Source organism: Cyprinus carpio, chromosome A13 (genome assembly GCF_018340385.1).
Source record: "Cyprinus carpio isolate SPL01 chromosome A13, ASM1834038v1, whole genome shotgun sequence".
In the NCBI taxonomy this organism is placed as follows: Eukaryota; Metazoa; Chordata; class Actinopteri; order Cypriniformes; family Cyprinidae; genus Cyprinus; species Cyprinus carpio.
The window spans coordinates 718,096-732,943 of NC_056584.1; the positions used below are offsets into that span (position 1 = coordinate 718,096).

Here is a 14,848-nt window from a genome sequence, read left to right on the forward strand (position 1 = left end):
ACACGGGACTGTATATATACCTTCGTTATGATTCTTGATAGATATTGATAAGGTATGATAAGGCAACAAACAAGAACATTAAAACTTAATAAGAGCAAGATTTGCGTGTGAATTATTGAAGAAGAAAAACATGAATGAAACGAAGGCCCGATTAACGGGAGTTGCCAAAACAACATTCGTCATAACGGACCTCCATAATATGGATTTATGAATCACTATATTCATAATAGCCTTTTAATCGTATTTTAAAATAGACGACAATTCACCTTAAGGGCCTCCAGGCGGTATGTTTGGCTTGATTCAGCCTCCATCATCACATTCACAGCCTTAATAAGCTCATCACACAACGCACGTATCGGTTCGGCCATAGCTTTTAAACACGTCCTACAGATGGAATGTAAAACACCAGTAGATCTGTCAAACGTACTGCACAATTTACCACTAGCTCAGCATATATGTGCGAGCAGTACACAAAACGTGGTGCGTCTCAGCTGTCTGTGGACCGCCTTAATCAAGATTGCGGAAGTTACGTGACCTCTGGGGATTGTAGTTTTTCTTTTTCCATAGTCATTTCTCAATACCAACTGTGTCCCAATTCGCCTATACTATGCTCTAAAAAAATGTACTCTTTTTGTGAAGTTGTTGCAGACAAGCAGATAACATGAAAAAAAAAAATCATCACTAAGTTAGATATCGATTAATAAGTCATCTTGGGTGTCAGGGCATCTCTACCTATTAACTATGGAAGCAGATTAGTCTCAAATATAATTCACACAAAAAACACGATTCACACATGCGTAGACAATTTCACATGCATGAAACCTAATTCACGTACACAAAAAAAAAATTCACGTGCGTGAAAAAAAATATATATTCACAAAAAGCAATTCACATGCACAAAATAAAATTATATATTCATAAAATACATTTCACAAATGCAAAACACAATTCTTAGATATATAACTGTGCACAAAAACCTTTGAATGTTTAAAATGTACGAGTGTCTGAATGTACAAATCGTCATTTGCTACGAATCCACTCAGATTTGTGTGTGTGTGTGTGTTTTTGAGACTTTCCTGGCAGAGCTCTCTTTCCACGTGGGTCTGTCGTACTCTTTAGCCAATCAGATGCGAGCTTACCATTCAACCAATCATATCATAAACCACTGAGAGTGCATTCAAGGAGAGTAGTTTTGCACATGTTCAGATGAAGTCACAATAATGGCAGAAGCTTCCTTTGTTTGAGTCTGCGCGTCAGAAACGGAAGTGATAAAAATCGCTAAAAATGGGCTTCACTTGTCTCAACTGAGTTCCAATTGGGTCGCTGTGTCCATTTCTTTTACTGTCTATGGGATTTTTTTGATGTAAAGCATTAATTTCCGTTCTAATTAATCCATATTGCACAAAAGGTGCGCAGAATCGTGCTCCTTGAATGCACTCTCAGTGGCTTATGATATGATTGGTTGAATGTTAAGCTCGCATCTGATTGGCTAAAGAGTACGACAGAACCACGTGGGAAGAGAGCTCTGCCAGGAAAGTCTCAAAAACAGACACACACAAATCCGAGTGGATTCGTAGTAAATGACGATTTGTACATTCAGGACACTTGTACATTTTAAACATTCAAAGTTTTTTGTGCACAGTTGTATATCTACGAATTGTGTTTTGCATTTGTGAAATGTATTTTATGAATATATAATTTTATTTTGCGCATGTGAATTGCTTTTTGTGAATATATTTTTTTTTCACGCACGTGAAATTTTTTTGTGTGTACGTGATTTAGGTTTCATGCATGTGAAATTGTCTACGCATGTGTGAATCATGTTTTTTGCGTGAATTATATTTGAGACTAATCTGCTTCCATAATTAATTGTCAGGCTTACGAAATCAGTCATGTTAGTAGCTCTTTTTACACATGTTTGTAAACCTAACCCTTTTTCAAAGTGCTTGTGGAATATACCAACTGTTAGACATAATAAAACCTGTTGGTAAAATCTTGCTAATTTGGGTATTTTAGGAATTGAGAAAGGGCATTGTAACAAGAAATCAATACCGCCAATCTTCTTAAAAACAACATAGTAAATATGTTCCAGTCCATCTTTATTTATTTATTTATTTTTATTAATCTTTTTAACCAATTTACTTAAAAAAAAAGAAAAAAAAAAAAAACATGGTTAAATAAGGTAAAGTCACCAAAACCAAGAATTAGATCATTTATATTATTTCTTAGATCCTCCTTTTTCATTTTTTTTCCACATGAAATTATATAATAATTTGTGATTGGGCACAAAAGAGAATATATTTTTGAGATTTTGATCTGTTGTGCTACCTGCTCATGCTACCTCACATTAAAACAGTAGGTAGCACAATTCAACATTTAAAAAATGCTACCAGATTGTGCCAAACCATAAACGCCCATACCTACCCAAACCCTAAACCTACCCTTAAAACGATGCAAATATAGTGTTGGTGGCACCAGGGGCACAGCTGCACATTTGCTGAAGATATGAAAGATCAGTACTGGCGCCCCCTGTATTAGCCCCTAACACTAACTCCCACAGGAAATTTTCTGCAAGTCAGTGACCATTAGCTTGTGCATGGAAGGATACAAACTCATCAGGGGTGGAAAAAGCAGCAAAGGTTCTAACCCCTCCCCCATTGCACATTTTTATATAAAATGAGAACACTATGTAAACAAAAAAAAAACAAAAAAAAAAAAAAAAACGTTTTTTTTTTCTTTCTTTCTTTCTTTTCATTTTTATTATTTTAATTCATGGAAAACTTGCCATGCTTAAGTGGAAGATTTCTGCCAGCTGAAAAACGAATACTATAAAAATGAATATCATGATATTTCATAGGATCATTCATTGTCTCATTAACCATTTCCACACCATAATGTAGCTCTTTTGACATGTTTTGTTTTTGAATTTATATTTTTACTTTATAAAATTACTATTTGAACATTTTAAAATAACTATTTTTTTTATTATTATTATTATTTTTTTTTTTTTTTTTAAGTAAGTATAAAGTACTGTAGCAAGAGTTTTCAAAAAACTTCTCTCTACTTTAATCACCGCTGTAAAAACTAAAGGTTCCTGGTGGCACCTTTAGGGGTTCTTCACTTGTCCACACCGGCGGAACCCTCTGTAGAGCCTCTAGGCACTGTTCTAAAAGGAGTAGTTCTCTGAAGAACTTTAACAGTTCCTGGAGGAACCCCTTTTATTAAGAATGGTCAGGAACCACCTTGGGTGCTTCGAGGCACCATTTCCTAATTTCGGTTCTGTAATATTTACACTCTCCACCCTCCCACTAGTTTATTGTTCCTGCTATTGACATTTTTAATAATTTACAAAAACAAACTGAAAAACTTGATGTTGTCCTTTTTAATGATTAAAAATAAAACAAATGCATATAAAAATGTTTTCAAATAATCATTTTTAATAGTCAATACTGCAAATAAAATTTCCATTATTGGAATAATGAGTGTTAATTTTTTTTTGATGTTAAAATAAAACATTTATGCCTTGACAAAACTGTAAACAAATAAATGTGACTCAAATATCGTAGAACTTTAAAACATATTTCATGTACCTCAAAAATGGTACAATTTAAATGAATAAATTCAATTACAAATTGAACTAAAATTTTATGTACAGTGCAATCAATCATAACATTTTCTTTCCTGTTCTAAATGGAGGTCACTTACTGGGAAAATTCACAAAGGACAGTTTAAGAAATTGATAAGCCTCAAGATAGCTATATGTAGCTTAATAAACCTTTTTCACATTTCCGGGTTTCTCAGCAGCGGAAGTTGTCATAGTTGGGTAAACTTCGAGAGCAGTGAATGGGAGAGCTACCACAAATATATATTTTTTGCATTCCCATTTGCTCAAATAGCAAAAGAAAAACTTTACGATAGCATTTTCTCGACTTTCAATCAGGAAAAAATTGACAGAGACTGATAACACCAGTCAGAAGAGAGAACGATGTCAAATTTAGCATCTCTCCCAAAGGCGATTCATTAGAAACACCCTCGCATTAGTGTTAACTTGTTTTTTGTAATTTGGTACAAATGTGATATAATACAAAGTATAAAGTTATAAATGTACATAAATAATTTTTTTTTCGAGGATTCAGTATGCTGATGACTGCTGAAACGCATCATCAGTCTTGTGAAAATGGTCCATGATCTCCTTCTGAATGCCCAACAGATACACCAGAAAAATAGTGCACTTTAGTGTACTTTTAATTGCTTTTCTGTATAATGTTGAATAGAACATAGGCACTCATAGTAAGGTGAACTTCTCAGTTACGTATGGTAACCCTCACTCCCTGAAGGAGGGAACGGAGACGTCACGTCGAATGACCTACGAATTGGGATCAATCCACTTGGAGGCTCACCATCTGATCCCTGAAGGGAGTAGTGGGAACCTTGGGCACATAGCCGGGCCGGGGCCTTAGGGTTACCTGGGAGCCAGCCGGCCCAAACTCTAGGCATGATTTGTTGACCGAAAATGCGTGCAGGTGTGGTGGTCTGGCCAAAGTGATGGTGTCAACTACCTCTTGGGGTAGGTCACCTAGGACCTCTGCGTCCCATCCAGGGACAAGATGTGAAGTTTCCAGATGGCTGGACATGGGTGCTACAGGGTGCTACAGGGTGCTACAGTCAGTAGATCCTTCCTCAGAGAAATCAGCCAAGGAGGGGCTCTCACGAGGAGCATTAGTTCTGGGAACCAGGTCCGGGTGGGCCAATAGGGCACCACTAACAGGACCTGCTCCTCGTCCTCCTCGGTCAGGGAGTAAAACAACTGGCAGTGATACGTTTTTGGAGTGGCAAACAGGTCTACCTTAGTGGCTCCGAAACGACTCCAAATCAGCTGGACCGTCTGGGGATGGAGTCTCCATTCCCCTGGGATCGCAGCTCGTGACAGCTCGTCAGCTGCCCGGTTGTGCAGACTAGAAGGTGACACGGGAGTGGATTTTCAAATCTCTCCCGTCCCACTCCCGCAAAAAAAAAATCCTGTCCCTTCCCAATCCCACAAATAACAGGGGGAAAATCCCGTACCAATCCTGGAAGAATGACTCCTGTTCCTTCCTACTCCTGTGTTTTGGGGGCCGGAATCTGTCAGTTACAGTAAAAAAAAAAAAAAAATACAGTACTGATCACAGCATGCCCACTTTAGTTTAGTTGTTATTTTATTGAACTGAAAGCCATCTTAAATAATGCACATTATGCATTGCACACACATTAAATTTCATGTAAATCATCCATGCTATCACACACGTTTTCTATTTTATTTTTTCATTTGATAGTAGACATTTCACTCTCTTTAGATTTATTTTTCATACATGGAGTTTCAAAGTTTCTCGCTCAAATTCACATGAGTTCTTATTTTACAGAAACGCAATGCTTTGTTGTTATTCTGAGAACACACAAATAAACGTAGAGACTTTACGGATTCGAAAGATTTATTACTTTTATCTTGTTGAACAAAAATTACGGAGGATTTTAAGAGCAAGTGAGAGCACCGGTGCCTCCATCTGTCCTGCTGTGAGTGCGCTGCTGTTCAGTTTCCACACACACTTCAATAGTGCACATTTCTGTAGGTTAACATTAGATTGAGCAGCCATGTAAAGTTGTTACTACATACATCTTTTAGATGAAAAGCTTTTGGATGTCCTGCCTGATGTAGGCTACTGTATTACCACATAGACCAACCGTTAACAATCTGTCCATCACAAGTAAGTCATTCACTTAACCAGCCACACCAAAGCAAACAGGAAGAGAGCATAAAGAGACAGGGCAATTAGAACTGAGTTCAAAATTAAAATATAGGCCTACAGTTTATAGTTTATTTATTTAAAAGGTAGGCTATATTTGTGTTATTATGATTCCTGGTCCCACCCACTCCCACTTAAATTTTTTCCTGTCCCATCCCAATCCCGTGATTAATAGTTATTTTTTTGTGACCAGCAGAAGTCCCGAAAAAATGTCTGCCTCTAGTGCAGACCAGGAATGGCACGAAGCAACCGCAGATGCTTCTGACTCCAGAGGAGGAGGTGACGGGCAAGTTGCGACATGCTACGGGAGCGTAGACCACCTTGTTGGTTGATGTATGCAACAATCACAGGGTTGTCCGTACGGACTAGTACTTGCTTGCTCCATCAGCGCCCTTTGAGATGGATCAAGGCAAGGCACACTGGGCAGTGTTGAGGCATCCGTGTGAACCACAACATGCCTGGAGACCTGCTCTAGGGGCTCTCCTGCCCAAAGAATTGCAATGTCTGACCACGGGGTGAAGGTTTGGCGGCAGGCCGGTGTGACTTGGACCCAGTGAGTCCCACGTTGCCATGCCCACCTTGGGACTCGGCCATGGAGCCAGTGCTGAAGCGGTCTCATATGGAGCAGTCCCAATGGCATGACTGTTTCAAGCAGTTCAACACGACTGAGCACGTTCCTGCCTGAGGCATGCTATCTGTTCAACCGAGTCCAACTCCATACTGAGAAAAGTGATCCTCTGCATCGGGGGAGAGTTTGTTCTTTTCCCAGTTGACCCGAAGGCCCAACAGGCTGAGGCGAGTGAAGTAATCTACAAAACCCAGCGAGTGAAGTAATCTACAAAAACCAGAAGGGACTCATGACATTGTGTGCTGCTTGGCAACGGCCCCATTATATTGACAACGACCATTTTGTTGGGTTGTGAGATGGTAACAGGTTGTAGTTTACCAGCCGGTTTCTGATTTTCATTTTTTAATGTTTGACATGCCTGGCCAGAAAACAACATCTTGTAGGTTTTGTAGATACCTCCATGGCCATTTAAAGGATGGAAATGGTAGTGATGAAGGACAGCTGGGATGAGACTGCTAGGCAGGTATACTCTGTAATGAACTTGGCCATTTGACAGGTGGGTCTTGTGATATAGTTTGTCCTCCACAACCTCATATTTGTCTTTCAGATCACTGTTATTGTTCTCTGCCAATGCTTTAAACACTACTCAGATAATCTCAGGTTCTTTGTGTTGTTCCTCCCAAATTGACACAACAGAGACTGGAAGCTCAATATCCTCCTTCTGGCTGGAGTACAAGCTGCAAACAAGGAAAGCTGAAAATCCTAGATAAAGCATCAGGTCTTACATTGGGTTTTCCTTTTCTGTATTCAATGACAAAATCAAACCTTTGCAATCGTAGGGCCCATCTAAGGAGAAAGCTGGTGGTTTTTGGAGAACTTAAGACCCACTGTAGTGCAGGATGGTCAGTGACTACGGTGAACATCTTGTGCTCCAGGTAATGTTGCCATTCCTCAAGTGCCCATATGACTGCTAGGCACTCTTTCTCTGTAGCAGATTAATTTGACCCAGCTTTGTTAAGGGTGAGGCTTGTGTATGCAATGACTTCCTCCAGTCCCTTAGCTTTTCGTTGTGTTAATACAGCACAGAGTCTGGTATCACTGGCATCGGTATACACAATGAAAGAAAGTTTGGATGGCCAAGAAAAGGAGGTGAGGTGAGATGTTCATTAAGTTGCTCAAAAGCTTCCTGTCATTGGGGTGACCAGTGAAAAGAATGTCCCTTCTTCTTCTTCAGGGCATTGATGGGTTCAGCAATCTTGGAGAAATTTGGGACAAAATGGTGAAACCATCCAGCTAATCCAAGAAAACACTGGCCCTTTTTGATATTCTGCAGCACAGGGTAAGATCTGATATCTGAATTATTATACCTACCCATAATTTATGATTATTCCCAAAATCAGTGGGAAATGATAGCTGATTAACAAGGGTGTAGAAGCACCTAACCCTGATGTAAGCCTAAAACAGATATTTCCTGAAAAGTTACATCTCAATCCTGATTGGTTGATTAGAATGTTTAGCGTTCGAATTACGGGGAGCTAAGGGGAGCTCGACTCCTCTGAAAAGGACCTGGGCTCCCCTGAAAGCCTACTTTGAGACATTTAGGGGGAGCTCTAAAACACTGTCCATTTTTTGTGTCGCATATAGATTTTGATTTTCTGTACATTAAGGTTCCTGAAATAAATTATGATATTAAAAATGTGTCAATGTTGTGTGTTTATTGGCTCATTACATTACTATTTCCGAACACTATTTTCCGCTGTGTCTCCTGCTGTGACCATCCATGCGTGGGCGGCGCTGCACTGAAATTACTACGTTTACGTCACCACTTGAACTTCTCACTGAGTTGGTATTTGAATGTTAGCTTAACTTCAAGTTCAAAACATACTTTATTAGTTTTTTGGAACACTCTGTGGATACTAATAAGAATGTCAAAAAGAAAGCAGCCAAACCTCAGTCAATTTGGATTTACAAAACAAACGAAGATGAGTCATGACAGTGCACCACCTACAACTAGCTTGCCGGTGATACCGCCGCCGCCGCTAAAAGTTGCTGCTAGTGACAGCACCAGCACCGAGGATAGCGAGACTTTGGCGCCAGAAACCACCGCTGCGACCTGCAGCGGACCAGGCGATCATGATCATGCAACACCTTTCAACTAGACAACAAAGCAATGGAGTGAGTGGAGAATTCTTTTCTTCCGTGAATTCTAATGACAGCAAGTATCGCAACAAGTTGCATGAACAAAGCCTCTCCTCGCTTCTCTTCGTGGATCTGAATGGACCCCCTTTGGAGCAATTTGACCCTCTGCCTTTTGTATCATCTTGGATTAAAGCCGGTCACCGACCCTCAACATCCTGGGGTTACAGGACGGAAAGCAAAGACAGAAGACCCCAGGCCTCTGTGGTCACTTCTGATTTAAGGTAAGAATCATGGAATTAACTTACTTACTTGATCTGTGCGTTTGTGAGGATTGACCCTAATCCTATTTAATATTGATGTATTTTTTATGATTGTTATGTGAGTTATTTTTTTTCTGTTTTTTTTTTTTATCATGATTTGCATGATGTAGGCCTAAGCGCATTTGATTCAGAACCGTGGACAGAGCTGTTTGCCCTAACACTGACAACACTGACTGACGCTTGCGTTTTAAAGTAAACGGTTTACTAAGTAAACAATAGGTTTACTGTAAACCTATTGTTTTAAATGCCCTAACATGCACCAAAAGCGTTAAAGTCAGTCAGGGAGGATCGGAAAATAGGGCTCCCCCGAAAGCCACTTTGTAATTCGAACCCTGAGTTACATCTCAATCCTGATTGGTTGATGTTGATCCAGGAACGTGTTGTACTTGGTGAAATCAAGCTTGCTGAAGCCAAGCATATGAATTTACCCACATTAACAAATTTTAATCGATTAATCGCATATTTTCGTTTGCTGCATGCTTTTAAAACACACCAAAAATAAAATATATATTTTTTTTCTTTTTTTGGAGCAAAAAAAAAAAAAAGAAAAGAAAAAAAAGACACGTCTCATATGTCACGTTTTCAGAAATAATAAAGCCAGGCTTAATAATGTTATAATGTACCAACATTATAAACACTATAGGATATTTTAGTTCCCCTCACTTTATAACAAATCCTTTAAATGTAACCATATCAGAACAGAACAAGAATTTAAAAAAATATAATTCTAATGGATAAATATAATTGCAGTATATAGTAATATAGGTTTAGCTAAAAACAAGCCAATACAAATTAATTTAAAACAAAACGTAAGGTAAAAGTTGGGCTTACCTCTTTCATAGGCACAAATCCAAATGTGTCCACATTGGTGATGTAGCCTATTTGAAGCTAAACTATTAGCCTATTTATAAGGTAAAATAGGATTTGTAGTTCACACGCGTTCCAGTATCAACGAAAAAATATTGTAAAAAGCAAAAATATGCCACAGTGGACCGGTGCTCATGCCGAATGGCACGGTGAACGGATGCGCTGTTTCCAATGAATGCAGTAGCATAGTGTGCGCATGAGGCGCCAGCGCGATTAAACAGCTGAAACATAAAATAGACTACTCCTTCATTTTTGTTCATACAGTAAAGGCATAATTCGAAACTGAAAAGTGCAAAGTGTTAGCAGTTTGAAAATTCAAGAATAATAGTAAAGTTAATAAGAATTCTTTCTAAATGCAATACCATTCTTATTTCGCTCTGCATAACCTAATCGAAAAAATGTATATATAAAGAACTTTCCGGGGCAGTACCCTGCCTCACAGACTAAAATCAGGGCACCCACTACAGAGACGGCACCAAGGTGAGGGGGCACAGGAACAGCTGGCAGGGCTGGATGTCTGTGGAATGTCTGTGACATACTGGCACACTTGTGGGAACACCAGAGAGAGAGAGGCAGAAGGCACATGCAAGTACGTACAGAGGTGTAAAGCTATCTGTATAGGGAAAGGCTGTATAGGCCGTGTTAGGTGTAAATAGCTGGTGAGGGGCAGCTAGTGATGTAGGGTGCTATGTTTTTGTGTTCGTGAAAACAAAGTCTTGTGCTCCAGGTAATGTTGCCATTCCTCAAGTGCCCATATGACTGCTAGGCACTCTTTCTCTGTAGCAGATTAATTTGACCCAGCTTTGTTAAGGGTGAGGCTTGCGTATGCAATGACTTCCTCCAGTCCCTTAGCTTTTCATTGTGTTAATACAGCACAGAGTCTGGTATCACTGGCATCGGTATACACAGAGAGATTGAGTAACTTTGTTGATGGGGCTGTAAGCAGGTGTCATCTAATGACCAGGCTATACACGTGGTCAAACTATTACTCAAAGCACTGATGGTTCACAGGTTTGGTCACTATGAAGGTATCAAATAAAACAAAACTGAAATAAAATCAGAAAGAGACAGAGGGAAAAGGAAGGGCTAGGAGATATGACTAAGCAGTTGTCACTTGTGGTCATAAACCTAGGGAGACTGTTGGCTAAGCAGGGCCACATCGAACACCTCATAGTATATAAACTTAAAAAATTTCTAGTCTTATCAGGGCCTATAGCGTAATGAATGGTAACTGTACCTTTTGTAATAGCCTTGTGTTGAGAAGTAAAGAGGGGTAGAGCAGAGACAGGAATTAGGCTACTAATAACCTGTACAGCTCATTTAGGATACGCCAGTTGGTAGGACTGCTATAATCCTATACCAAGAGGGAAGATGGTGATGGTCAAACAAACTAAAATAAGGTAAAAGTAAAATGAAAAGGTCCTAATATCTGTAGGAAACTTAAAGAAAAAAATAAATTAATTAATTAAAATCAACTAAGCTGGACTGGTACATTCCCGCTAAACAAAGGTAAATTATTGAAAATAAAATCAAAGAGAGGAGGAATGACGTCAAAATAAAAATAATACAAATAAAACCAAAGTATGTGGTGAGGGACCGAACTAACTGAATCCAAAGAGAAGGTGATAGCATAAACAGGAAATGAAACCAGGAGTGACGAGGAGAGAAAGAGAGGAGTGGGAGAGAGTTACACTTTACACTCACACCTATCTAAGTGTTAGGCAGATGCTAACAGCTAGCAGTTGAGGTAATGGGCTTAGCTTAGCCTGAATGGCTGCTAAAGGGTTAGCGTTGGCTACACGCTGTTCTTTGTTTACACAAAGGTCTGTAATGTTCAGATCGAACCGGAAGAGGCTGCTCTCAACTTCTGGGGTCAGATGCTGCTAAAGCCTGGAACACACCAAGCCGATGCTGATGAACTAGTGGCAACGAAAGCAGACTGCAGGGTCAGCTCACGTCGGCAGCGTCTGGGTCCAGATTTGCCCTGACACACCAAGCCGATTCTTGACACCCGACGGCCAGCTAGCACGTCCATTCTGCGCCTGCGTAGGAAATACCTTTCTGTACCAGCAGGTGACAGTAGTCTTGGCAGTAGTTACTCAAAGCGGGAAACCGGAAGAAGCTACAGGGATACAAAACATATACAAAGAAAAAGCATATCAGAGTCTCGCTATCCACAGACAGATTTGTGATATTTCGGAAATGTCTGACATGTTGCATCTTTTTTAAATAATCACGAATGATAATCACGAGAATTAATTATGAGAAATGCAAACAAATGAGAAAAGCAAGAACAGTATGTCCCCGTTGACTTCGTTGTTTACTTGCTTCGTCACTTCCGTTTTTTTCTTCTAGAGCACTGGTTCACTGGCTGAACAGCCAATCAGAATGATCAGATGGCCCGACTGACTGACAAGCCGCGATGCCGATTCAACATGTCGAGTCGGCCATTACAAAGCCTACGAGGAACAATTTCAGCCGACGGTGCGGAACACACTGAGAAGATTTAGTCGGCCGACGCACGAAAACTGCCCGACGGCCGACCATCGGCTTGGTGTTTTTCCCGGCTTAAGAGGCAGATGCAAGCTTACATATCATGCAAGTGGAGCAGAACTTGCGCTGCTGTATACATGCATGGGAAACTCATACGGTGCAGAACAGTCAGTTATGACGTGTCGCATACAACATTCACTTCACAGACAGTTAGCTAGGCTATAATTACACCATTAATTCGCTATTCAATTGCATCACTTCAATGACTACAATAATATGCGATGGTTACAAGAAGGCCTTAACTTGGGGAGATGAAGAACGTCGCTCAAATCATCATTTATACACATTATAGCATTGATAAACTTTCTACTGCTCATAAGGTGCATTCAAGCTATATCTGATTTTAGACATTAATAAAATTTATGAGACAAACACACAAGTCCGATACTGAGTCCGCTTGCAAATAATGTTTAAACGATTGCACCCGTTCTCCACCATTTCTGTAGTAAATTAGCTCAAAAGGGAAATGTATTTAAATAATTACAATTAATTATGATTAATTATAATTATTTCTATGAGCTGCCAGTAGTAACTGTTGCAGAATTAAATTTGCCATCAACTAATCTGTTCGTCCAGCGAACATTCAGTGTAAGTACATATCAACTCTAGGAAAGGTTATTTTTGTGGCCACAGAAAATACTTTCATACAATATTAATGCATCAGAGGATGTAGCGAGGATCAAAATCGTAAGGGACATTAATTTGCAAGTAAGGGTAAGTTGATTTTTTAATTTGTGCACAAGAGTTTTATTAACTAAACACTAATGCAAACTAGTCTAACAAACAAACATACATACAATCACTTATACAGGGGAAAGGGCAAATGAGATTTGACAAATGATAGCATCAGGAAAATCCGATAATGAAGCTATGGAAAGAGTCAGTTAACCTCCTGAGTAAAATTATCAGTGCTGTTTATTATGGGGTCTATAGCTTATACTAAATCTCTGTTTAGTTTAGTTAAATGTACGGTATTTGCATTGCTTAGCCTGGAACGAGCGTCGGGATGCAGTCTCGGATGAAATTCTTGATGGTTTGGAGGTTTGGTGGTGTAGGAGTCGCGATCACCTTCTTCCGGGTTTGAAAAGTGATGAATGTTCTGACTTGATGGTGATTGGGAGTTTCTTCCCAGTGGAAAGTGAAAAAGAATAGAATACAGGTTTATTCGGTTACAAAAACATAAAACATAAGACAAATTATATGTACAACCAATTCAATACAAACAAAGGAGGTAACTGAAAAGGTGTAGGCTGAAGCCGAGGCTTGTTTCGCCTACCCTATTTACAAAACAACAACAACATACCCATCAGAAATTAGGCATAAACAGTATACATGTATAAACATCTATATACATACATACAATTTTTTCTTATAATTTCTTACATTTTTTATTTTTTTATTTATCCCTATATTTGTCAAAAATTAGGATTTTAAACTGTTTTTTAAAATAATAAATGGAATTGCTCCTCTTAAGATCATCAGTAAGCCCATTCCACAAGTCGACCCCTTTTACCGAAATGGTGTTCATTTTAAAGTTTGTTCTGACCATTTGTTTTTTAAACATGTTATCTCCTCTTAGGTTGTATTTCTGTTCCCTGTTTTCAAACAAACATAGTATGTTTTCAGGCAATATTTTCCTATTGACTTTAAACATAAAGACGAACTTAGTATTCAGACTGACTAGATCGGAAAATTTTATTGCTTTAAATTTACTGAATATTGAATTTGTCGGTTCATTATATGGTGAATGATTTTTTGTAAAATAAAAATAGGTTTTGTGTTTATGGTGTAGGCATGCCTCCATATTTCAACACAGTAAGAAATGTATGGAACAATAAGAGAACGATACAGAATATACAAAGAAGATGTATTTAAAAAAATACTTGGTTTTATGTAATATACGTATTGTTTTGGACAGTTTTGAATGAACATGAGCGATGTGTGGTTTCCAAGATAATTTATGGTCTAATATTATCCCGAGAAATTTGTTTTCATTCACCCTTTCTAGTACCACATCATCAATCTTTAAGCTCATGTTGGTTTTAATTTGTCGATTACTGGATATAATATATTTGGTTTTACTTAGATTAAAAGATTTAAAAGAAGTTTATTTCGGTCAAACCATTGCTTGATTCTGGATAGTTCTCTGGTCACATCAGATGATGAAGATTATCCCCAGATACATACAATGTTGTGTCATCTGCAAATAAGACACATTTTAACAAATCGGATACCTTACAGATGTCGTTGATATATTAAATAAACAACTTGGGACCAATCAAAGAACCCTGGGGCACCCCACAAGTTAACTTACGCATTTCTGATTGATGATCATTAAAATGTACATACTGGTATCTGTTGTCAAAATAGCTTTCTAACCATGAGTACGCATGGCCCCTAAGACCATACTGCTCCAGTTTATTCATTAACAATTTATGATCTATAGTATCGAAGGCTTTTTTGAGGTCGACAAAAACGCCCAAAGTAAAGTACTTTTTGTCTAATGCAGAAGCTATATAATCAACTAATTTTATGACTGCCATTGAAGTCGATCGACCGCTCCTGAAACCATATTGATCGTCACTTAATATCATACATTTTTCTATAAAACTATCAAGCCT

At 38.7% G+C, this 14,848-nt stretch overlaps 1 protein-coding gene across 1 annotated transcript in view; it reads right to left on the reverse strand.

The window, feature by feature from the left end:
* LOC109080806 (exportin-5-like) overlaps window positions 1-499 on the reverse strand; it is a 199,855-nt gene extending 199,356 nt beyond the window's left edge. The window contains exon 1 of the mRNA XM_042768337.1: window positions 267-499. Within this exon, the coding sequence (XP_042624271.1) occupies window positions 267-368 (102 nt within the window). The 5' untranslated portion in view covers window positions 369-499. The remainder of the gene's footprint in view (window positions 1-266) is intronic.
* Between the last annotated feature and the right edge of the window lie 14,349 nt (window positions 500-14,848).